The sequence below is a fragment of the Lutra lutra genome, chromosome 10 (genome assembly GCF_902655055.1).
Source record: "Lutra lutra chromosome 10, mLutLut1.2, whole genome shotgun sequence".
Lineage (NCBI taxonomy): Eukaryota > Metazoa > Chordata > Mammalia > Carnivora > Mustelidae > Lutra > Lutra lutra.
In genome coordinates this window covers 85715953-85743177 of record NC_062287.1, presented here as the reverse complement: position 1 = coordinate 85743177, position 27225 = coordinate 85715953, and the positions used below count along the sequence as shown (strand labels likewise).

The following is a 27225-nucleotide window of genomic DNA, read 5'->3' as shown; positions in this document are numbered from 1 at the left end:
ACGACGGCTTTTAAAAATGTTTAACCATCAGTGATTCAGGAAAGTAAGCTGGGGGAATAAAGACATGTACGTATAACACTACATTAGGAGATATAGTTCTCTACTCTGCACCTTGGAAATGAAAGAAACCAATTCTGTCCAGAGTCAGTATCAGAAAGAAATATGGCTGCTTCCTACTCTTCTCCACTTGGCGAAATCAATTTTATGATGCTCTCACTGCTGATACATCTCACCTGAGTTAGGCAAAATGGATCTAGGTTACTTTTGTTTTCAAAATAAACTGTTTAAACTTTCAGAAACGGAATATTTAACCATTGAAAGAAACTTCTATTATTACCTTGTCTAATGGCAGGTATGAAGATTGTTGGATTAAGGATTATTGCTTTTAAGAAGATAACCATTAGAAATAAATATGTAAGCTTAACTCAAATACTCATTTCCTACCCAATGCTACAATGTCTTATTCTCAAATCAAGTCACATATTATCTTTAATTTTTTGCCAGTTTACCAAGGTTTTAAGTATAAGAAGTTGGCCTGTTAACTCAAAATCAAGACAATAGCAATGTCCACATAAGCATGTCTTATTTGGGCAATGAGCAGGAACACTGCTTTCTTGATAGGACTTAAGGCACTAAATGGTGGTAAAATAAAAAGTATGATGATTAACAACTTCTTTAGAATCCTAAAAAAGGAGATCGTTTAAGAAGGACACTAGTAAATCTTTTTTTCTCAAACAAATAAGGCATCCTGTTGGCAAACACAAATAAAACAAAAGGTCATGTTGAACCTAATACATTCACTGTCTCAGCTAAACTACTGGAAACACTAGCTATCAAACTAAAGGAAGCTACAACAGCATGTATAAAGGTTGGAAAGGCACCAAAAGGAGAGTTCTACCACTTCCAGTTCTAAGTGTCAGGTAAGCTGTGTTTAACACTGCATGTAGCCTAATTATAAATTTTATTCTTCCAAATGTATAATGGTGGTTAATTTTGATTTTGACAAATCGGTTATTCAAGTACTAGTTTAGTAAGGAATTGATTTCCATGAATTAGAAAATGACTGCAGTGTCTAACACAACTCCACTTATAAAGCTACACTAATTCTAGTATTGAATGCATATTCTGGATAACACTGAAGCAAATCTGTATAAACAAAAATGGTTACCTTAAGATAGAATTCACAATAGAAATTCAATATATAACTAAATAAGATTTACTGAAAATAATGAAAAGTGTAGTACAGATACATCAAACATAATTATAACCACAACATTTTCCTTGTGAAAAATACAACTATTAGTGAAATAAAATGTACAATTGAAAATTTTTCCAAAGGAAAAAACAGTATAAAGGAAAATACTTTTCTTTGAGATAGGGAAAATAGTATGTCATTGTTTTTTTCATTACAATATAATTTGACACAAAAAGCAGTCCTAGAATTGCACCAATTCCACATCCAGTTTCCTGAACATGTTAAGAGTAAAAGGAGTTCGTAAAGCAGAATGCAGTTTCTGAATTTCATATTTTAAATTGAGGATATTCTCATACAAAATGTCACATCACACCAGATCTGTTTACATAATGTACAATACTTTCTGTTTTGTGGCCAGACACGAATATAAACATAGGCATTTGGTGCCACCTCTCTTTCGTTCTGGTGTTTAGTCAGAGTCAGGAAAAAAATAATCAAGTTACTTAAGTGTTATCTCTCTAGCAATAAAGAAAAATTATATTTAGTGCATGCTTCATCATTTGTCAAAAAACATTTCTGAAAATAAAACTCAGTTACCCAATGGTTTACAAAATAGAAAAATCATTCATTAGGATAAAAATGTGGTGGGATTTTAGGTCCATTTCCAAAGGACTGACTTCCTGGGCAGCACCACTGTCCTTGAGCAGAGGTCATCAGTAAGTTCTATGAGCAAAGCAGGTGTGCCTGACATTCACTTATTGGGCACCCTACCCCCCCGTGCCCCCCCCCCGCCGCCTCTGCCAGTTCATTAGTGCTATAACACAGACGGAACCTTTGTGGAAATGTTAGGAACATTTCTGCTGTACATGATTTAGAAGTTCTCCGAATTTTTCAAATAGGTCTTCCACCCATTTTACATTTTTCATACAAAGTTGAACAATTTCTTCCTGTCCTAAGTCTTCATTTCTTTTCTGCACAGAAGAAATCTAAAATAAAGAGAATTACCACATTAGCTTATACTTCTCACTTTATTAGCTCTTCATAAGGGTTTATGGTTTCTGTATCTTGAATGAAAAGGATTTTATGACTATACCTACAAATACTGATTAAAAAAAAATTTCATCCATGGAGAATGATTATTTTGAATAAATTTGGGTGAAGTCTAATCCTGTCATTTCTAGCTCCATAAGGGCAAAGAGGAAGGCTAGAAAAAAAAATGGTTCAAACTTTCTGAATTCCTTCCAGTTGTGTTAAAAGCTAAGTGACAGATTTTGGGGTCCTGCATTTCAAGGCATTGTAAAAATAGTCATCATATTTTGCACAACCATCTTTATTTTCTCCTTTGCTAGAGGTTAGATTTATGAACATCTTTCCACTGATTATCATCAAATGCTTCAAGTGTAGCCTCAATCCAACTTAACTCTCAGTTAAACAATTGGTAGTGATGATCAAAAAAGTACAACCTACAGCTGTTTAAGCTTTGAGGAAATCGATCATTATTTTCCAGCCACAAAATGGTATTGTTGTCATATATAAATCCTGAGCAACTTAAATTATGATACCTAAAACTTACAATTAAATTTTAACTATCATTTCTTCCTGCCAACACACAAAAACCCCTTTCTCTCAGCAATGAGGTGGGACAAGGCCATTCCAGTGATAAGGAAGACGCTAGGATATCAAAGCAGTGACTGAAGTGAATTAAAGCAGGATCATTATGTATTATGAGTGAAGAAAATGAAATCAAGTCCCATTTATTATGGCAAAGTAAAGCAAGCAAAACAGTTTAAAAACATTACCATTTACAGCTTCTGTAAGAGCCTCAGATTAGTATGAGCACAACACATAACGGAGACACTCAGGAGAACATTTTTTATAAGACAATACAGACACATGTGTTTAACAGTTCTCTTTAAGACACTAAAAAGTACTACAGCTATAGTCTCCTTAAAGTTCGGAAAAATATTTCTTTTTTAAATAAATGAAAAAAAATTACCTCATCTTTACATATCAGATAAACATGATATTTATAATGATGGAGTGAATGATACAAAGAATACAGCTGTATTTTCTCTGGATCAACAGCAAATTCCTATAAAAACAAAAGAGTTTATAGGCATATTTATTTCATGGAATATTTGAGCTCTGAATACTTTTACAAAAATATTAGACCAGAAGCCTGAATGGAAATTTTAAAAATGAAATGACTGATACTGCTAGATATAGGCTTAAATATAGATAAGAGGCTTAAAAATTAGAATTTAAATTGTATTTTAGAATCTTCACTCCTTTTTTCTGAATATAAATACAATATTTCAAAAAATTTAAACAGTAGACATACAAGAGGACTTATAAAATAAAAGAATCCTATAATCTCTTGCTTCCGAGATAATAGTTTAAAGCATGATATATATCCTTCCATTTTCCCCGCATGTATAACATGTATTAATGACACCAATTCTCTAATGGGAAGGAAATCCTACTACACATATTGTTCTGCAACTTTATTTTTAATAACTTGTGTTTTTTTTTTAAAGATTTTATTTATTTATTTGACAGACAGAGATCGAAGTAGGCAGAGAGGCAGGCAGAGAGAGAGGGGGAGGCAGGCTGTCTGCCGAGCAGAGAGCCCGATGTGGGGCTCGATCCCAGGACCCTGGGATCATGACCTGAGCTGAAGGCAGAGGCTTTAACCCACTGAGCCACCCAGGCGCCCCTAATAACTTGTTTTTAACCTAACTAAAACTTGTATATCTTTCTACTTATCACATATAACCCCTACCGCTATCAATTATATGAGGGCAGTGAATTTCGGCCACTATTCACAGTTCTATTCCTAGTACTTAGAACCATATTTGGCACACAACAGGCACTCAAAATATTTTACTGAAAGAATGAACGAGGCTCTTTTTAAAAAGTACATAGTATTACATCATCCGGATGGCCCTTTATTTATCCAGTTTCCCACCGGTGAAGCTTAACTGGACTGCTCTTACAATTGTGCAACGAGCAAAAGCATACGTTTTTATGCATTTGTAAATGTGTTTCTACAGAGGATATTTTTGTTGTGAAATAGATATGCTGCTAAACTGATTTCTAAAAAGGCAATAATTTAGACAATGTTTGAGAATGAGTAAATTCCAATTTCAATAATTTTACAGATATGGAATACTGAATCTTATGAAATATGTGCACATTCACTTATCTGTATGCGTTTGTATCTAATGACAAAAAAAATACAGAAAATGTAAGTACAGTCTTTGGGTAATTCCTTGCCTATTCATCTATTTTTAAAATCTGCAAGCACTGGGTGCCTGGGTGGCTCAGGTCATGACCCCAGGGACCTGGGATGGAGTCCTGCATCTGGCTCCCTGCTTTGCAGGGAGTCTGCTTTTCCCTCTGGCCCTCCTCCCACTCATTCTCTCAATCTCTCTCAAATAAAATACATAAAATCTTAAAAAAAAAAAAATCTGCAAGCACTAACTACATACAGATACTATGATGGATAATGGAGAAAAACAAAATAAGACCAAGTCTCTGTTCCTTGAGCTAAAGCTGCTCTTTTCTACCTGAAAAGATTTCACAGTTAATAATAATATAGTAAAGAGGCGCCCGGGTGGCTCAGTGGGTTAAAGCCTCTGCCTTCGGCTCAGGTCATGATCCCGGGGTCCTGGGATCGAGCCCCGCATTGGGCTCTCTGCTCAGCAGGGAGCCTGCTTCTTCCCCTCCCCTCTCTCTGCCTGCCTCTCTACCTGCTTGTGATCTCTGTTAAATAAATAAATAAAGTCTTAAAAAAAAAAAAGTAACTTCTTAAAAAAAAAAAGTATTTGCTTGTTGCAATATTTTACATTATTTTTTAAAAATAAAGTATTTGCTTGTTTCAATATTTTATATTATTATTTTAAAAAAGATTCTACAGGGGCGCCTGGGTGGCTCAGTGGGTTAAGCCGCTGCCTTCGGCTCAGGTCATGATCTCAGGGTCCTGGGATCGAGCCCCGCATCCGGCTCTCTGCTCAGCAGGGAGCCTGCTTCCTCCTCTCTCTCTGCCTGCCTCTCTGCCTGCTTGTGATCTCTGTCAAATAAATAAATAAATAAAATCTTAAAAAAAAAAAAAAAAAAGATTCTACTTATTTATTTGACAGAGAGAGATACAGCAAGAGAGGGAACACAAGCAGTGGGAATGGGAGAGGGAGAAGCAGGCTCCCCGCTGAGCAGGGAAGCCTGATGCGGGGCTCAATCCCAGGACCCTAGGATGATGACCTGAGCCCGCTTAACGACTGAGCCACCCAGGCGCCCTTTGTTTCAGTATTTTATTATTTTATATTTTTAAAAGATTTTATTTATTTGACAGACAAAGATCACAAGTAGGCAGAGAGGCAGGCGGGGTGGTGGTGGGGGTGAGCAGGCTCCCTGCTGAGCACAGAGCCCATTGCGGGGTTTGATTCCAGGACCCTGAGATCATGACCTGAGCAGAAGGCAGAGGCTTTAACCCACTGAGCCACCCAGGCGCCCCTGTTTCAATATTTTAAAGAGGAATTTTATATATATATATATATGTATATATATATATATATATTTTTTTTTTTTTAAGATTTTATTTATTTATTTGACAGAGAGAACAGATCACAAGTAGGCAGAGAAGCAGGCAGAGAGAGAGAGAGGGAAGCAGGTTCTCTGCTGAGCAGAGAGCCCGATGCGTGACTCTATCCCAGGACCCTGGGATCATGACCTGAGCTGAAGGCAGAGGCTTTAACCCACTGAGCCACCCAGGCGCCCCTAAAGAGGAATTATATTAACTGGAAAAGGTATAATTGTAACAATCCATATACACTTACTTGTGCAGATTTGGTGGTTGATTTAGAAGTCCTTAGAGTCTTCTTATTGTAAGTTTTGCCGTTCATTTTGATTTTAGAGATAGTAGAACCCCCACTCTTTGCTTTAGAGTCTCGAGTAATTATCGTTAGTTCGGGAAAGCTTTCCAAAGCATTCTTTAAAATAAAGAAAAATAACTGACATCAGAAGAAAACTAACTAACTTCCTGCTATTCAACTTATTTAAAAAATACAGAAACATATACATACATTCATATATAGTACACACATGTATATAGATGGCGTATGGTAAATATACACCATATAGAAATACACATGGGTATTGAACAGAGCCATAAATTCTTTGTAGCTCTTCCATCAAAATGTGGAATCTATTTCTTCGTCCCTTGAATCTGGATGAACCTTACCTTATGACCTGCTCTATGCCAATAGCGCATGGCCCAGTAGGGACTCCTTAACAAGCCAGGGAGTTCTAGAAATGCTCTCTGTGGCTTCAAAGTAGGAGAAAGAGGGACACAAGTTTCTTCAAAGCTCTACCAATTCAACCACTGTCAACACCCTGCCTCTTGGCCACACCCTGCTATAAAGAATGCATCTAATCCCAGATGAACGGGATCTCTCCCTGATGAGAACAGTGAAAACAAGCTGCATTACAATACTTCTCTGGCTTCACTACCTCTCTGATTTTTTTGACCTCAGTTGTATAAAAAGAATCTAAAACAGACTTTGACGCATTTTCTGGCCACAATGACATGGTAGTTACTCACTGATGACTTACTTAGTGGCCACAAAACCAAACCAATTCTAGGCCACTCTTTAAAAAGTCACTGGCATATTTTGTCCTTATCCATTTGGCAAATCATCTGGACATGAAAAACTACAAATAATAACTGAATGATATTTGTAGCTAAATTTAACTAGTTTAAGTATTGTTTTAAGGGCACCTGGCTGGCTCAGCTGGGGACAGAGTTTACCTAAAAAAACAAAACAAAACAAACCAATGTTATTTTAAAAGATTAAACTGGTTACTACTGTCATTTAGTACTTTGACACTAAAAGGGCTCAAGTGCTCACAGTATATTTATTATTCAGAATGAAGTCCCCATTTGATAAGATACACTGTTTTATAATCAGTTACAACCTTTAGGACCAACTCTCTTCCAGACTATGAGTTCTCAAGCACCGTTTGTGACAAGACACTAAAGATGACTGGAAGCACATGGATTTCGGAGGAAAACAGAACACGATTAACCTCAAAAGGCTTTAGGATTCCTTAAATTACTGAGTTCATGTGTAATGGTATTATTTCTAAAGAACAGAAAATCTTTTAATCTTTTATAATCTACTATTGTAATATTTTATTATTTTAAATACTGTGCACGTATCTTGGCTTTGAAATACAAATTGCTATAAATGAAAATCAAAAGTAATAACTGTAATTTCAAAATTAGAAATTTTCTTTGAAAAGAAGAATATGAAAACTAATTTTTCAGCTTTTCATCATAAAATTGCATAAGATTTAAATATCTACTGAATCTATTAAATTCCAAATGGGGCTTAATTTTAATACAAGTTATTAGAGAATCAGTTTAACATTTCTAAATGGTTAGCCAATGTGTGCCTGGCTAGCTTTGTCAGTGGAACATGTGACTTTTGGTCTTGGGGTTGTAAATTTGAGCTCCATGTTGGGTGTAGAGATTACTTAAAAAAAAAAAAAAAAAAAAAAAAAAAATCTTTAAAAATAAAATGGGTAGCCAAAACTGGCCATTTTAAGATTCAGTAAATTCTTAGAAAACACACATACAATAACATTCTCTTTTCTGCAGAAAATACTGGACTAGGAGTCAGTAGACCAGATTCTTAGAATTGGGTTTCATACTACCTTTTGACTTTTTTTTCTCTGCAAGTGCATGTCAGTGAAGAATCTATTCAGGACTATTAGTAGTCTGGTGCCATCAAACTTTGATTTTTTTTTTTTTTTTTTTTTAAGTAATCTCTGTGCCCAATGTGGGGCTCAAACTCACAACCCAACACCAAGAGTCACATGGTCTATTGACAGAGCCAGCCAGGGCAGCACCTCTGGTGTCATTTAATTTTGAACTCAATCTCAGAGCTTTAATTTCCACCTAGCTAAAATGAAGTCAATTTTTACTTTTATGTGGAGTTCAGATAAAACAGGGATGTGAAAAAGGTGTACAAATTACCCAAATGAGTTGAAAACTTATATCCACATAAAAACCTGCACACAAATGTTTACGTGGTAGCTTACTGATAACTGCCAAGTTAGGAAGCAACCAGGAAGTCCTTCAGTACATGAATTAACTGTGGTATAGTCAGGCCATGGAAGATTATTCACTGATAAAAAGAAATGAGCTGTCAAGCCATAAAAGACATGGTAGAAAAAATTCTTTTTTTTTTAAACAGGTGATTTTTTAGATCTTTATTTTTTATTGTTAGAAGTAAGCTCTATGCCCAATGTGGGGCTTGAACTCACAACCCTGAGATCAAGAAACACATGCTCTACTGATTGAGTCAGCCAGGTGCCCCAGAACCTCAAATTCTTGAGAGCTTGTTTGCAGGTTCTAGCAGAGGAGAGCAGCTACTTGTATAGCCTTGATGGAAGAACAGTCCTCTCCTCTATCGGGGAAGATCGTCCTCTTTGACAGAGTGTGCAGCTTTGGGAGGGACACACACAGAGCTGTGAGGGAGGAAGGCGACACCGGCCTAGCCAGCCAGATCAGCCAAATCAACCCTGGCGATCAATAGGGTGACAGATGTCGCAGCCAGATCGCCCTCACATCCAGAACCTTAAATTCTTATTAGTATATGAAAGAAGCCAATCTGAAAAGGCTACATATAATATGGTTTTCAACTACAGGACATCCTGGAAAAGATGAAACTACAGCGATAGTAAAAAGATCGGTGGTTGCCAGAGGTTAGGTGGGGACGGAGGGAGGGATGAATAGAGCACAGACGATTTTCAGGGCAGTGAAACTAAAGCAGGACATTTCAATAGTCATTACACTTTTCTCCAGACCAACAGAATGTACAGCACCATGGGCAAGGCATGCAAACTATGGGCTTGAGGTTAGAAGGATGAGTCAATGTAGGTTCATCAGTTATGACAAATGTACCACTCGGTGGGACATGTTGATAATGGGGGCAGCTGTTCATGTGTGGTAGATGGGAACTCTCTGTACTTTCTGTTCAGTTTTGTTGTGAACCTAAAACTGCTGTAAAAATAGTCTCTTGATAAAAATAAAAAGCTATACAAATGTATTAAAAAAAACTTCTCCCAAGGTAGATATGATCAAATGATTCCAAACGTTTTATGTTATACTTTCAATAAGAAAAGCTAGGAATTTTTTTACTATGAAGTAGCTTCTGTGATAAATTTTCTGTGTTTAGATTAGCTTTTTGTTGTTCTCTATTTCTGATAACACCAAAACCACTTTAGAGTTCCCATATATATCTGCCATTATGTTAAGATCAGTTTTTCCTCAGATACTGAGTAAGTCAGGCATGTAAGGGAATTCTGATAACTATTGCTAAGGAAAGCCCAATTATAATTATAGATGAAATATGAAAATTTTGAAAGGTTTAAAAGAAAAATAACTAAAATTTGGTAATTTAAAGGAAGTACTTTTGAAAGCATTTGGAAATTATGTAGAATGAATTCTAGATGAATATAAAGCCTAAAAAATGAATTTAAGCAGAGAAAAGCAAATGATTAACACTAAGAAAGGACTTAATAAAATAAAAAGATAAGCAAACCAGACTCGTAATGAATAAAAATCAAATTTTCATTGGGTGAAAAACTGAACAAAGCTGAGAAGCACTTTCATAAATTTTCTGCCTATTACACTTAAGGCTTTGATTGTCAGGGAGTTTGTTAATAAATAATCTGAAGGAAATACCTTGAATGACTGATCCAAATGAAGATTCAAAAGAAGTCTCTTTCGGTTATCATTCAGCATGCCGTCTATTTTTTTCATATGAGGCAAAAGTAGCTCATCTAAAACAGGATAAAAGTTTAACAGGATAAATTATCAACACAAAAACTTGCTGAAAATTCAACTTTTCCTCAAAGTTATGACATCAAATTCACTGGTGTATATAAATATTACTTTTAAAATATTGGACATGTAGCTTTCTGAACAAAAGCTAAGTTGAAAAAATAGGTCTGTAGTAGCCAAGCAAAGCAAGAAGCAGCATAGCAGGATGACAGGATCAGAAGCCCTGGGTTTTAGCCCTGTCTCTGCCACTAGAACTGACTGATGACAGCTAAGTGACCAGTAAGCACATTGCCTAATTTCTCTAGACCTCATTTATCATCCAAATAATAATCAGATTATAAAATACAGATTTGTCTGACATTATAAAATTTTATAAAATACTACATATGATATTCTTTTAATATATTTATAAAATATTTATATTTTATATTATGTTTTGTTTGATACAGAGAGAGAGAGCTTGAGTGCATAAGCAGGGGGCACAGCAGAGGGAGAGAGAGAAGCAGGCTCTCCACTGAGCAGGGAGCCCAATAAGGGGCTCAATCCCAGGACCCTGGGATCATGGCCTGAGCTGAAGGCAGACACTTAACCACCTGAGCCGTGCAGGCACACCACAAATATGAAATTCTTAATTTAATTTCAGTTTGGGCCAAAGAAAAAGTATGGGAAGAAAAATGATCAAAATCCAGTTTCAAAAACACAAGAGCCAAATAGTTATTTCAGAAAAGGGGAGAATAAACGTATGATAAAGATTCCTAACTAAAACTTTTCACTTTCTTTTTCTAAAGAAACTTTAGAAAAACTTTAAGCTCCTTTAAGAAAAGCATTTCATCAGACTATTACTTTTGGTGCTGTATTAAATATTTTAGGTTACTCGATTATTTCTTAAATTTATCAGCATAATAATATACTTCATAACACTAATCACCTTTAATAACCTTTCTGAAAATATTCTGAAAATGTAACCCTCAGAATCTGGTTGCTAATTTTGTAGCTGAATAAAATGATTCTTTGTATTTGGAATACAAACACAAGCACAAAAAGAACACTTTTAATTGAAGAACAAGTCCTTAGTGAGGAATGAGTTCTAAGATCACTATACCACACCTTGATAGTTACATCTTTCTAGTAGTGACTAAACCTTTTCAAAAACTGTAAGAATTTACATTTCACAAAAAAAAGTTTTAAACATTTATGGCTTATTTTAAAAATAGAACAATTAATGTCTTTCCCCCTTATAGCAAATGGAGAAAAATAAAAAAACAATGATAAGCAATATAAAAAAAAAATCAATTAAAATACAACTACTCCAGAATCAACAGTACTAAGATATGTATATTCTATGATGCAAGGAGTTTTGATTGAGTGAAAAAAACATTTAATGGCAAAAATGCAGACATGGGGAATTAAGTATTGGGTTTTAATTGTGATTATTCTACCATTAACTTGTTCTATAACTCTATGAAATATATTTAATCTCTTTGAACCTTAGTCTACAAAGTAAATGTTTTAGACTAGGTCATCTCTAACATCTCTTCTAGCTCTACATGATTTTAAAATGATTGACGTACAGATTACTGCCTCTGATTATATGGTCAAAAAAATGATGCACCAGAAATTAGACCTTGTATTTTAATCATTTCTCGGCTACTTGCAAATTGTGGGCTCTTAAGCAAGTCACTTAACTTCTATGAGCCTCACTATTGTCATCTACAAAATGGCTATGTGAATTGTTCTGGGATCAAACAGAACAATGTATATCAAAGTATGTGGAAATAATATTATTAGGCATTGTTGTTGAAGTATATTGTTATTGAAGTATATTGTTAGTGGTTTTGTTACTATCTTTTGATCATACATGCACACAATTCATTTTGATAGAAGGATAATGGAAACTGGCTCATTAATCATTTCATTCCCTTTTTTCAGTTGTCCTTGGAGAATGCCATAGTAGCTGAGGGGTAAATGTTAAATACACGGGTCACCAGTTTATTTCAGATATTAATTTCATCTCTATTTTACTGTAAAAAAAAGTTACTAAAGGAAGAGTATAAAGGAATAATATTAATGAATATTAACATAATACATGGATTTACTATTAATTGATTAGAAAATAATTATTCTGTGATGTATCTTTTACTAGACACCAATATAAAATTTTAATCCTTCTGCCACTATTATCCAGTTCATCTTTCCAATTCTTAGAAAACAGAATATATTGACATCCGGACCTTGCATGTAAGACAGACCTGTAGTGAAGACTGGAAAGTAGTTATATAAAGCTGTTCAAGTATTGACAATTCATGAATTATAGAATTACTTTATAGAAACCATATCACCGATTTGTAAGCTGACAATGTACAGGTATCTATTATAAAATCCATATATTAAGTGCACAGCTAATAGACAAGAATAAAGATCCAGGAAGCGCTACCAAGAAGGCACTACTTAGCAGACTGTACCATTGCTCTTCTCTAAGGCTTGCATTGTGTCAGGGTCCAAAGCAATGCTAACAAGCAATTCCATGTAGCTCTTAAAGGTTTCCTTCATTGCTCTTGTATTCAAAAAACGAGTGACAAAGGGAGCTGGAGGATCAAATTCTGGGAGAGTAAAAAAGACAAAATATTAAATACCCTTCCTGATAACTTTAAAAACACTTATTTATAACAAGAGCCTATAAACAGAAAAAACGTTGTAGATAAAATTTCTTCAAATTCCCAGTTCTGCCCATTTGGCTTTTAAAAACACCCCAGGGTAGAGATTCCCAAAGCTGGTTTGTACATCATAATCACTAGAGAGCTTTTAAAACCAGACCAAACCAAACCAAACCAAACCAAACCAGGAACCCAGACTGCTGGACTTACTAAAATAGAATCTTTTTTTGGGGGGCGGGGGGATAGGTTGGTAGGGCGTAGTAGCAGTAGTAATGAAGCTTAAATATACTTCTAAGGGTTTCCAGGGGACTCTGAAGCCCAAGAACAGCCCAGCATTTGTAAACATCAGCCCCGGAGGGACCTGTTTCTTCTTCCCTGGCCCCACCATAGACATCTGCCATCAGCTTGTGCTACTCGAAAACTCATGGTTTCCTTAGATTAAAGAGACCCTAAGACATCTAACAATTTATCTACAGCCATATTTTCTTTTTTACTTCTACACTTAAATTATGTAGAATTCTGGCCTAGAGCCAAGGCTTATTCAAAATTAAAATAAATAAATAGATAAATAAATATATATCTATATATATAGATATATATATATAAAACGGCCCACGCAGAGAGAAAATTTCACTGAAATTCAATGGCAAAAACTGCAAGATTAGAAAAGTGTCAATTTTTACTTTCATTCAAACACATAACTTAAAAAAAAAACACAACAGGGGCGCCTGGGTGGCTCAGTGGGTTAAGCCACTGCCTTCGGCTCAGGTCATGATCTCAGGGTCCTGTGATCGAGTCCCGCATCGGGCTCTCTGATCAGCGGAGAGCCTGCTTCCCTCTCTCTCTTTCTGCCTGCCTCTGCCTACTTGTGATCTCTGTCAAAAAATTAAATAAAATCTTAAAAAAAAAAAAAAAACACAACAAAAAACTGCAAGTCCAAAATGGTGTCACTTAATTAAGGCCCCAAGTCAGTAAACCACCAAGACTTAGTAACACCGAATCTGACTGTAGTTTTAAGACCCCAAAAATGTAACCTTTAACCAGTCAAGATGGGAATTTTCTGGTCAGCACTAAGAAATTTACTAATAGATCCCTTTCAATCCACTTTAGGAGGGTGACTTTGCCTAAAACAATAGATTCTTTGTTAATTTTTTTCTACTCTCTACTCTTTTTTAAGATTTTATTTACTTATTTGATAGACAGAGATCACAAGTAGTAGGCAGAGAGAGAGGAAGGGAAGCAGGCTCCCTGCTGAGCAGAGCGCCCAATGCGGGGGCTCGATCCCAGGACCCTGGGATCATGACCCGAGCCAAAGGCAGAGGCTTTAACCCACTGAGCCACCCAGGCGCCCCTTTACTCTCTACTCTTAAAAACCCTTCCTTTTCTATAGCCTTTTTGACCTCCCCTCTACTTGCTAGATGGGATGCTGCCTGATCCATGAATCGAATAATAAAGCCAATTAATCTTTAAAATTTACTCAGTTGCAATTTTTGTTATTAACAAACTATTATCATAGCCTTTAGTAGCAGTTCTTATAGTATGGTCTAAGGACCTTTTGGGGTTTCCTCTAAGATCCTGTTTCTGATTTCAAAACTGTTTTCATAAAAGTGTAAAATGTTATTTATCTTTTTAACTCTGTTCATATTTCTAAAAATGATGGGTACAACTGCTGGTGCCTTAGTTAGCATGGATCGAGGCAGTGACACCAAACTGTACTAGTAGCCATATACTCTGCCATCTCACTGCCATGTCTTTAAGGGGAGGGCGGGGAGCCAATTTCACTTAATAGTCCTTGGGGTGCCTGGCTGGCTCATTCGGTGGGGCATGCAACTCTTGAGGTTGAGGTTGTGAGTTTGACCCCATGTTGGGGAGAGATTACTTATAAAAAAAATTTAAAAATTAAAAAAAAAAAAGGGGGGATAGTTCTTGGTGAAGCAGTAAAAATTTTTATTTGTATTAAATCAGTACTATTAAGTAAATGTCTTAATATTCTGTGTGATGAAATCAGAGGTACATAAGCACTTCTGTTATGAACTATGATGGTTATCTCTAGGAAGAACATCTATGTAATTGTTTGAGTTACAAGATGAACTAGTCACTTTTCTCCCCATGGGATACCATTTTCATTTGAAAGGACGACTCACACACACACACACACACACACACACACTATGCCTATTCAGACTTGGGTATTTGGTAGACATGGTATTCTTTATTTTTCTTTTTAGATTTTATTTATTATTTGACAGAGAGAGGCACACAGCGAGAGAGGGAACACAAGCAGGGGGAGTAGGAGAGGGAGAAGCAGGCTTCTCATGGAGCAGGGAGCCCAATGCCGGGCTTGATCCCTGAATCCTAGGATCATGACGTGAGCCGAAGGCAGACGCTTAACGACTGAGCCACCCAGGTACCCCCAGACATGGTATTCTTAAAAATTAATGAAGCAGACCTGTCATTCAACAAAAACAATTGACAGCATTTGCTGTCAATGAGAAAACTTGAGGTTTCAAATGAAAATCAGAATTTTGGAAAACGTGTATCTACCACTATGAGGCTGACAACATCCCAATCAATACTTAAGGAGTTTACTGATGAGATCAGTGGTAGTATTAATGAGTGTTATTTTTTTGATGCTGTAAAAATGTATGACCTAAATGTTAGAGTTAAAATCATGAAACTCTTAGAAGAAAATATAGGGGTAAATCTTCATGACCTTGCATTTGGCAATGGATTCTAAATATGACACCAAAAGTCTAAGCAATAGAAGAAAAAAAACAGATAAATTTGGCTTCATTAGAATTTCAAATTTTTGTACACCAGTGGACATTATCAAAAATGAAATGTCAACCTACAGAACAGGATAAAATATAAAGAACTCCCACAACTCAAGAACAAAAGGAGAAATGACCCAATTTAAAAAATGGGCAAAAGATCTCAGATATTTATCCAAAGAAAATAAGGAAATGGCCAATAAGCACTTGAAAAGATGCTCAACATCATTAGTTGTTAGGGAAATACAAATCAAAAATTCAATATAACACTTTACACCTACTAGGATAGCTACAATAAACAACAACAACAACATACCAAAAACAAAATATAACAAGTATTGGTGAAGATGTGAAGAAATTGGAACCTCCTACATTGCTGGTGGGAATGTAAAACGGTGCAATCGCTTTGGGAAATCATTTGGTGGTTCCTCAAAAAGCTAAACATACAATTATTATAGGACTCAGAAATTCTACTCGTAGAGGTATTGAAAAAAAGATACAAATGATATTTGTATGCCAATGTTCACTGCAGCATTATTTACAATAGCCAAAAGGTGGAAACAACCCATGTCCATCAATAGATGAAAAGATAAACAAAGTGAACATACAAGGGATAAACTTACAATGTATTCAGCCATAAAAAGTAATAAGTAATAAATGTGAGATGTGAAAATGTGCTGTAACATGGATGAACTTTGAAAACATCATGTTAAGTGAAGTAAGACAAGCATATTTATATGAGATATTTAAAGTAGGCAAATTCATGGAAACAGAAAACAGATTAAAGATTACCAGCAACTGGGGAAAAGGGTATGGGGAGTTATTGCTTAATGGTTACAAAGTTTCCATTTGGTGTGATGAAAATGTCCTGGAAATAGAGAGCTGTGATAGTTGCACAACAGTGTGAATATAATTAATGCTACTGAACCGTACACTTAAAAATGGCCGTAACAGCAAATTTTATGTTATATATATTTTAGCACAATTTTTTAAAATGTGGGAAAGAGTGAAATAGAATATGTACATTAATGAGCTAACAGATATTTTCACATGACCAATGGATAATGTTATAAAATCATTCATGGATTAAAGATACATTGAAGGGGTAAGACAAACCAATACATTTTAAAGTGACAAGCATGAAAAGTTGAAAAAGCTACTTCTTGTCAAGTTCATAAAATAAAAAACTTCTGAGTATCAAATAAAAATATCTATAATTGTCTGAAAATTAAAATATTTTAATTAAAATACTCCTCCCTTTCCCTACTATAAATCTACATAAAGCTGGGTTTTCTTCTTTCTTTCCTTCTTTTTTTTAAAAGACTTTATTTATTTGAGATAGAGAATGTGAGAGAACATAAGCAGGGGGAGACGCAGAGAGAGAGGAAGAAGCAGGCTCTCTGCAGAGCAGGGAGCCCGATGTGGGGCTCCATGCTCCATCCCAGGACCCCAGGATCATGACCTGAGCCAAAGGCAGATGCTTAACTGACTAAGCCACCCAAGGCTGGGTTTTCTTTATATACTTTAGCTGAAATAATATATATGTAGAAGCAAATATGAAAATGCTACTCTTCTAACTAGTGTTACTTTAGGAAAATACAGTTGTTAAAAAATATTACTATGGAATGGGTTTATTTTAAATAAATATTTTACAAAGTTATTTTAATTGATATTTGGTAAACATCAATAGATAAAGCCTAAAAAAAAAAAAAAAACCACAAGTGTTTTGAAATCTTCAATAAATCTGAAGACTATAAAAGTCTTGAAACAAACAGTTTTGAAAACCACCAGCCTATAAATCTATGTTTATCATCAATATTTGATGATATTATATTTGATGATATATATTTGACTTTTTAAACACTAAAAATGCTTACCTATTACTGACACCTAGTGGCAACAACTCAAGTTACCAATAAAGAAAAACTCTTGAAAGTCATCTGAGGAAGCAGTACAGTGGTGTGCACATTCAGAACTCAAACCACTCCATTCTAAACAGTAGGCAGGAATGCTAACTGCAAAGATTACGTATATTGCCTTCTACACATACTCAAAGCACTAAATTTCATCTAGCCTATAGAAATGCTCTTTGGAAAAAAAAAAAAAAAAGAAATGCTCTTCGGTATCTTCTTTATAAATTCTGATGTGCATACTTTCTAAGTAGCTTTTAAAAACAACACATTTCAAGTAAACTGTTGCCCTGAAGAAGACTTTTTGTTACAATTCGATTTCTATTCCAATAAGCTTTGAGATGAGCTCCCAAGCAATGACACTTGTAATGTCAGAGGCCAACCTGGCCATCAACCTCAGCAGCACCCCCAATGCCCAATTCATCATTCACGTTCAGTCTGAATTTTTTTTTTTTTAAAGATTTTATTTATTTATTTGAAAGACAGAGATAACAAGTAAGGAGAAAGGCAGGCAGAGAGAGAGGGAAGCAGACTCCCTGCTGAGCAGAGAGCCCGACGTGGGGCTCGATCCCAGGACCCCGAGATCATGACTTGAGCCGAAGGCAAAGGCTTTAACCCACTGAGCCACCCAGGTACCCCATCAGTCTGAATTTCTTATGCGTCCCCCTCTTCTACCCTTACTGCTACAACTAAGGTTCAGACTTTCAATTATACCTGAACTATGAGGTCTTGTAATTCAAATTCCAATTGCTCCCTACTTAAATCCCTCTAAGGGACTCTTCTGGGCTTGCAGGATCCCAGGCTTTTCAGCTTTAACTTGGCATATGTGGTCTTCCGTCATCCTTTCATCTTTTTCTGTCTACCTCCAACTTTACGCTCCAGAAGAAAAGTCACCAATTTTTTTCTGGAAGGGCCAGGAGCAAACATTCTAGGCTTTAATGGTCATATGCTCTCTGTAGCAATGATTCAAAATCTGCCACCTGGTAGAGAAGCAACTATCTGAACATATGTAAATGAATTCATGTTTCAGTTAAATCTTTATTTACAAGAATAGACTATTGGTCAGATTTGGCCCACTGGCCACAGTTTGCCAACCTCTGCCCTAGACTGAATTGCTTTATCTTTCTTGCATATATTATACAACAAGTTTGATGGCTAATGGAATGTGTGCTGGTGTACTCTCGTGTTTTACAACTACCTCAAATTCAGTTTAGTTTTGTTCTTTTTTTAAGATTTTATTTATTTATTTGAAAGAGAGCATGAGCAGGGGTAGGGGGAGAAGCAGACTCCCCTGCTAAGCAGGGAGCCTGATGTGGGGCTCAACCCCAGGACCCTGGGATCATAACCTGAGCCGAAGGCAGACCTTTGACTGACTGAGCCACCCAGGTGCCCCTCAGGTTCAGTTTCTAATAAAGTAAATACAACTATTATCTACATCTATATCTACATCTAGCCTACAAAAATGCTCCTTGGTATCTTCAACAGTTTTAAGAGTAAAAAAAGTGTTCTAAGATAAAAAAGTTTGGTAACTGCTAGATTCTTAATCTCACAAAACAAACTGAGGGGTGCTGGGTAGGGGAGTAGGGAGAGGGTGGTGGGGTTATGGACATTGGGGAAGGTATGTGCTATGTTGAGTGCTATGAAGTGTGTAAACCTGGCGATTCACAGACCTGTACCCCTGGGGATAATAATACATTATATGTTAATAAAAAATAAAAAAACTTAAAAAAAAAATTAAAAACAAACAAAAAGTTTGGTAACTGCTGATCTATTTCAACCTTTTCATTTTATAAAAGAGAAAACTAAGGCACAGATAGGGTACCTTGCTTAGTCAAGGGCAGCTGGTTGGCTAGGGGCAGATACAGAGTAGTATGCATGATATTATATAATTAATAAACATATTCCATATACACCTAATTATATATTATATATAAATTTCTATACCCTATTAATTAGTTTCAGAGTAATAACTACATGCCCTATTAATACCCTATTTATTACAGTATCAGAGTAATAGTTTCTTCTAGCATAAACATGGACTCAGAAGTTTAGAACAACAGGGGCACCTGGGTGGCTCAGTGGGTTGAAGCTCTGCCTTCGGCTCGGGTCATGATCCCAGGGTCCTGGGATCAAGCCCCGTGTCGGGCTCTCTGCTTGGTGGGGAGCCCGCTTCCCCTCCTCTCTGTCTGCCTTCTTGTGACCTCTGTCAAATAAGTAAATAAAATAAGAAGTTTAGAATGACAGGACTTAGTATAAACTATGTGACCTAATAATCCCCACCCCACCCAGAGAGGGGAGGTAACCGGCATTACTGTGGTTAGAACTCACAACAGTCTTTCAGGTCACTGCTTCTTCTACTTCACAAGGTTGTGTGCATGGGCAAGCCGGGCTTTCAATTAGTGCTCAGGCAATGTGAATTTGTGTTTGTAGGCAGGTATACAGGTATGGATGTATTTATTTTTTGAATTTATTTTTATAAAAGCCTAACCCAAACTCAATTAGGTAGGTAAATCCCCCGAAAAATAGAACAATTTTGAGTTGTGAGCATCACCGCTTCTCTCTGTTCATGCTGACAGTCTCAAGTTACGGAGGTATTCATTTCACGGAGAACTTACCCTCCTCATCACTACTACTAGAATGGATCTCAGGAGAGGAGTCAGACTGGGATGACGAAAACTCTTCTTTCCATTTCTTCCGTTTCTTTGGTGGTGGCTCAGCCTTTACTTTCAGCTGTTTAACTTTGGGTTTCACGGAAGGGGCTTTTGTAGTTGTAGTTTTTGGTGTTGGAGGATCAGAAGTTTTGTTGCTACTACTTGGCTTAGCCTGAACAGTTCTGCAATGTTACAGACACACTTCATTAACATACTGAAATCTTGTCAGATTAAAATAAATGAGACCAAAAATGAGTAACACTAGTGAAGAAAAGTATATTTAATTACTAACACCTCCAAAGTGAAGTCCAAGTCCTATACATCGCCAACGATGACTCCCCCGCCAAATCCTCTTGAAATACATTCTAACCACTGATATTCAATATTCAGTCACTAAGGGACTATTAATTCAACTTCGATTTCTTTCTCTGCACTCCTTCTTTCCCTTTATGAACTCATTTCCCTGTGGACGAGGCCGTATAACCAGTGATCAAAGGCTTTGGGAAGTAATGCAGGATACACTCTGGATAGCCATATCCAGCCCTGACCATCTGAAACCCTTAGGTGGAACCAGGATGTTTGGATGTGGAGACCCAACTATACTTGTCCTAGAGCCCCTCAAGATTTGCTGTATTAGCTCTGGAGAGTTGAATGGATAAAATCTCATCATAAAAATAAGGTACACTGCTTCCAGTAAGTTGGAATCTTAAGTAAGCTAGACCTTCCTAGCACTAGATTGAGACTGTCTAGGGTCATGGCCCTCTTCCCATACAGATCACAGGAATGTGGCTAGGTCATCTGTCTTCCAGATTCATGTTCCAGATAACCCTGAATCACAATAATTAATATATGATGATAATTCTATTGTATACTTGCTTAGTAGTGTGTAAGTCTTACAATTTTTTTTCTCAGATTTTTCATTTAAAACTGGACACTTCATCATTTTATGGATAAAAAGGGGGGCTTCAAAAAAGGTTGTGCTACTCTAGATCACAAAGAGCTGGACTCAAATCTTTTGACTCATCCTTTTTTCCCCCCACTATATTAGGGTGACACCAAGAGGACTCTGGGAAAGAAAAGAGTGCCCATCCCACCAAAGACAGTCATGAGCTTTATAGCCCCTCTCTCATTACACCAAAAGGAATCACTTATTACAGCAGACACTGAATTTTCAAACTTGTATATGATAAAAAAAATTCAGACTCTTTAATTGATGTAATTCTCTATATAAAACATTGCCAGGGTGCCTGGCTGGCTTGGTCAGAGGAGTGTGGGACTCTTGATCTCCGGGTCATGGGTTCAAGTCCCATATTGGGTATAGAGATTACCAAAAAGAAGATAAACTTAACAAAATTACATTGCCAAAAATAAGTCTTCCAATAATTGCTATATAAATATATTACATACAAAAATAAATACCTGATAGTTTGTGAAGGCTTACTTCGTGGCTTTTTGGAACACACTCTGACATATTCCTTTTTGTTTGTGTTTTCAATGAACTTCACATATATCTTTTTGTATTTACTCTTTGCCTCTCCAAAATACCCAAGGTACTAAGGAAAGAAACACTCTGAATTACATACTTAAACATTCTGTACATAAAAATTTGTTGGCTTCACTATTACATTGCTATCCTCTAAGTTTTTCAAATGCAGCTCTGGCCAGGCTACTTTTCACCCTCAATAAAAATGACTTCAGGCTTATTCTTAACTGCAAACCCATACACAGAAGCAATCTCATTTGGCTAATTACCAGATGCTTACTTACTCGATGCTATTAAGTAACTACATTAAGTACATAAGAATCATTTCTGTAAGTCTTCTGGTAAAATCAGGATGTTTAACTGGCAGAATAATCAATATAATAGCCTCTGAGTCCATATGAACTCTTCATAGACTAATAATAATTTAAAAAGCCAGGATTTATATACTGATATCAGACTATCAGAGTATCATATACCAAATTTTATGCTATTATCAGAAATGTTCAATATAAATTACATTTAAATTTAAATCATTCTGTATTTTCCTTAGGATCACGATGCTGTCAAAAAAACCAGGAAGACAAATATAAAGAAGCACTCTACTTACACTATTGGTAGCAGCAAATTCTCTTTGTCCATCTCGAATTTCAGGAACAAACTTCTGTAATAAAGCTTTTTGTACTTTCCAAATAGCTGGGGGTTCTTTTCCTGTCTTTAAAGCCTCCTGTAATATGCAGAATTAATTATATTTATATAAACTGACAACAAATTCTAGATTTATAGAATCTTAGAGCTGAAAGGAAAATTAAAGACCTATCTAGCTAAACTTTTGTTTTTTACCTACCTGAACTTTTGTAACAATTCTTACAAGCTTGCTATTCAGTCTCTGCTAAAATTCTTCCAGAAATAGGGAGGACACCAACATGACAGTAGCCAATTACTCTTTTGTGTAACTGTTGGAAAGTTTTCTAATGATAGTCATACATAAATTGACACAATTTTTAGAGTATGTATGTATTCAAAAAGACCAGAAACAAATATGCTAAAATATTAACAGTAGTTAATTGTGAATGGAAGGCATATAGATAATTTGAAGGTTATGTTCCTCATTTATACTTTTTAATGCCATTCCTCTCTGCCCCAATTAAAAAATCAAAAGCAAGCAAACAAAACCCCAAACGCCCCCCAAATAGGTTTCTGAAACCTATTTTTTTTTAAGTGGCTAAAGTTTTTCAGTATGAAATTTGACATTCTACCTATGATTCTACAATTTGCAATTATGAAAATATGTCAATTCTATGTTTACATCATATTTCTCTTATTTTCTTTAAGCTATTAAATGAAAAATTCATTTTCTCCAAACTCCTAACAATACAATGAGTTGGGAGCCTTGAACAAAATTAACATTCAAAATGGCTCTAATTACTAGTACCTAAATGCAGTATAGTGACTAGTCAGAAATACCTAACACTCAGATAGAAGTCAAAATTATTTTAAACTGCTTTCTTTTTTAAAATATCTGCTAGTTTGATTTTATTATTTAACAATTATAACTTAGAATAACTATCAAAATAAAACTTTTTGCAATTCAAGCTAGATCTTACTACTAAAGTCATTATGAAGGCTTATTACATAAGGACACACCCACTAAACTATGACCTTGAATATACCTGTGAACATTCAAATCACCTTAAAAGTCTCTATGTCTTCTATCTTCACCACAAATTCATCACGCTCTCTGTACTGGCCTTCCCCTCCACTTTCTGTGTTTTCCTCATCTGTAAAACCTTCTATGGCAACAGTGTCCTGTCCTTTTGCAAACTGGTCTGAAGGAAGACCATCAAGTTCGCAGGGCTTTGGGGGTTCTGTAGAGTTTATATTTTCCAGGGTATTTACTGCAGATGAAGTAGAGCAGGGAGGTTCTTGCTTAACTGCACCCACAGTGGTGGAGGAAGTAGTAGAAGTACCAGTAGTATTGGCAGTTGGGCTAGTAGTTGCCACCCGGAGGGCTTCTGAAACTAGATCAAGCAAATGCAAATCAGTAATACAAATAAACATTCATTTGTTCTGAGTAAAATCTGAACAGTTTAAAAAGAAAGACTGGATTGCTTTTACCATCAAATTGAAACAATGAATACTACAATAAGAAATTAAAGAATGGCTGTTAATTTCCAAGAATCAAAGGGACGGAATTACATCTGGATGACAATCAGACTGAGCCTCCATCAAGCTACACTTTCCCCTAAGTCCATTAAGTAGCACAGAGATATTTTAAGTAGAGACACAAAAGTGATGCAAGATAATTAAGGTCAGTTGACCAAAGCTGTGAAGAATTCATAGAAGAAAAGCCAATCTGATGCAGGAAGGGAAAATAACACCCCAACATACTTTGAAAAAGCCTTAAGAGCTATAGAAATAAAAAGGATTATAAACTAATATGAAAAACTGTATGCTAACAAACAACTTAGATGACATGGACAAATTCCTAGAAAGATGAAAACCACTAAAAAAATCTCCAGAAGAAATAGAACATCTGAATAAACCAGTAAGTACAGAGAATAAAAGCAATTAAAAAGTATTCCACAAAGATAAGCACAGGCCCACGTGAGTTCATCAGTAGATTCTACCAAGAGTTAAATAAGAATGAATACTAATCCATCATAAGCTTAAAAAAAATAGGAGTAAGCACTCATTTTATAGGACTAAATATTATTCCAATAGTTAAACCAGACAAAAACACCATGAAAAACCATAGGACCATTATCCTTCATGAATATAAACACAAAAATCTTCAAAAATATAAGCAAATCAAACAATATATAAAAAGAACTACACATCATGACCAAGTGGGTTTTATCCTAGAAATGCATACTTAAACAGCAATCAATCACCATGTTATGAACAAAAGACAAAAACCACAGGATCATCTTACTAGATGAAAAGAAAAAGCATTTGGCAAAATTCAACATCATGAATTTAAACACTTGTGATAAAAACACTCAACAAGCTAAAAACGGAACGGAACTTCTTCAACCTGATAAAGGGCGTCTATAAAAAAAAAACCCTGACATCATACTTAAAGGTAAAAAACAAGATGTTTTCCCCTCAGAAAGATGTCTGAAGAAATAAAACAGTATTTGCAGATGACATGATCTTGTACACAGAAAAGCCTAAGGAATCGCCTAAAAAAACTACTAGATTCAACAAGTTTTCAGGATACAAGATCAATATATAAAAATCAGTTTTTTTCTTTTTCTTTTTTTTTTTTAAAGCAAGCTGTACATGCAACCTGGCTTGAACTTACAATGCCAGGATCAAGAGTCGCATGTTCTACCTACTGAGCCAGCCAGATGCCCCCAATTGCATTTCTATATACTTACAATGAACCATACAGAAATTAATTTAGGGACACAATTCCATTAATAACAGCATCAAAAAGAAGAAAATATCTTAGAAAAGAAGTGCAAAAAGAAGAAAATATCTTAGAAAAGAAGTGCAAAACTTATATTCTGAAAACTACATTATTGAAAGAGTTCTAGTGTTCAAAAGTCTTATTATCCAGGAGGAGAGTTAAGATTATTAACAGATTTTGAGAAGCAGAAAACACTGCAATTCCTATTATAACCAGGAAAAGAAGAGAAATATTTCATCAAAATAATCAGGGGTTTGGGAGAATAGATAAAGATAGGAATGAAACAAAACCGACCATGTATCAATGATTATTAAAACTGAGTGATACATAAATTGGTTGAATTATAAGAATCTTTTTGTTCATATTTGAAAATGCTCATAATAAAAAGCTAACCAAATATATTTTTAAAAAGAATGTATAACTTTCAAATTAGTAGAGGAAAAATGTATCAATATTGTACAATGCCCTTTTTATGAAGCTTTAAAACAAGCCAAAAGTACAGTGTTCAGGTATAGTATAGCATAGTAAAGTATAATATAATATAGACATAGGGGTTATTAAGAGGTATAAATTTCAGTTATAAAATAAGTAACAGAGACAAAAAGTACTGCAGAGGGAATACAGTCAATAATATTTTAACAAAGTCATACGGTGAAAGATCAAGAAGTATATGTTGTTGAATCAGTAAGTTGCACCCTGGAAACTAACATAACCTTGAATGTCAACTATACTTCAAAAAAAAAGTATAGATAGTGCTTAGGGATGTATATATGGGTGGTAAAATTATAAAAGAAAAGCAACTCAGATATGGTTAGTTCTAGAGGTTTTAAATTGGGTTAATTTAATATTCAATTTATTTTTGTACTTTCTTGTTCTCTAAGGAGTAGCATTTAACACTATAAATTTTCTTCTTTGTTCTACACTTTTGGAGCATCCCATTGGTTTTGAAATGTAAATTTTCCACTGTCCTTTCTAAGTGGCTTATCATTTCAGTTTTGGTTTCCTTTTAAATCCTTGAGTTATTTAGAAGTTTTAAAAATAAAAACTTATTTTTATTTCTTTGTCCCTTTTTTTTCTTTAAACTATTATCTTATAAAATTGCTCTACTTTGGTGGTCAAGATATACAGCTTAAGTAATGTCTGCATTTTCACATTTTACGGGAATTTTATGTGTTTTTCTTACATGTTCTATATTTCTATATAGGAGTGATAATTCACAAGAAAAAAATATTCTGAAAGAAAGAAAGCAGAGATATGGAAAAATACACCAAAACAGTTAATAATAAAATTAGTATGGTAATATTAAAAACAAAAGTGGGAAATTAAATTAGTAAGAAGAGATTTTACAGAAAGGAAATTGAACTTAGTAAAATTTTATGTACCTAATCATGTGGGTTCATAACATATCAAGTAAACAGTATTAGAAAAACAATCAAACATATTTCGAAACTTTAACACACCTTTTTCAGGAATCAACAGATCAAGCAATCTAAAAACAAATAAGGATAGGGAGGATTTTAAAAACTGTTTATTATTAATAATTTCAAATATACATAAAAGTAGAGAATACAAACCCTCAAATACCATAACCCAGCTATAACAACTACAAACATTTGGTATACTTTTATCTGTCCATCAACCCCTTTTATATTTGCTGGGATAGTTTAAGGCAAATTCTAGACCTGTCATTTACCTCCAACATACACATACACATTTTCTTATACAACCTAATGTCATTTATTATATTAAAGAAAAACCAAAGAGATACAAAGGATTTGAACAGCATTACCAAATAAAATCTGCTAGCACTTGGTATTCATGGAATATTTATACAAATTGGCCATTTACCAAGGCACTAAAAAATTTTCTTAGATTTCCAAAAGCGGCATTATTTAAGCATTCCCTTGACCAAAATACAGTAGGGTCATAAATTAGTAATAAAAGAATACCACTACCACCACCATCAAAACCAGAAAACTACCAGGAAACGGGCAAAACCCTACTTTTTCTTAATAACTCTTGAGTTAAAAAGGAAATCAAAACTGAAATGACGAACCATTTAGAAAGGACAGTAAGAGCATTACAAATTGAAACTAGAGGCATAGATAAAGCCCAGGTACAATGAAGATAACTTATACTTTAATGCCATTCATTAAAAAGCAAGGATATATAAAAATAAACTTTTTTTTTAAAGATTTTTATTTATTTATTCGACAGAGATCACAAGTAGGCAGAGAGGCAGGCAGAGAGAGAGGAGGAAGCAGACTCCCTGCAGAGAAGAGAGCCCGATGTGGGGCTCGA

At 35.2% G+C, this 27225-nt stretch overlaps 1 protein-coding gene across 3 annotated transcripts in view; it reads right to left on the bottom strand.

Moving 5' to 3' along the window:
* Positions 1-280: 280 nt before the first annotated feature.
* Positions 281-27225, bottom strand: part of QSER1 (glutamine and serine rich 1) — a 77301-nt gene continuing 50356 nt past the window's right edge. For all 3 annotated transcript variants that reach the window (XM_047691143.1, XM_047691145.1, XM_047691144.1), the window contains 9 exons: positions 23202-23530; positions 22120-22236; positions 21449-21582; positions 19994-20211; positions 12506-12643; positions 9945-10042; positions 6031-6183; positions 3192-3287; positions 281-2181 (listed from right to left, as the gene is read on the bottom strand). In XM_047691143.1, the coding sequence (XP_047547099.1) occupies positions 2041-2181; positions 3192-3287; positions 6031-6183; positions 9945-10042; positions 12506-12643; positions 19994-20211; positions 21449-21582; positions 22120-22236; positions 23202-23530 (1424 nt within the window). In that variant the 3' untranslated portion in view covers positions 281-2040. The remainder of the gene's footprint in view (positions 2182-3191; positions 3288-6030; positions 6184-9944; positions 10043-12505; positions 12644-19993; positions 20212-21448; positions 21583-22119; positions 22237-23201; positions 23531-27225) is intronic.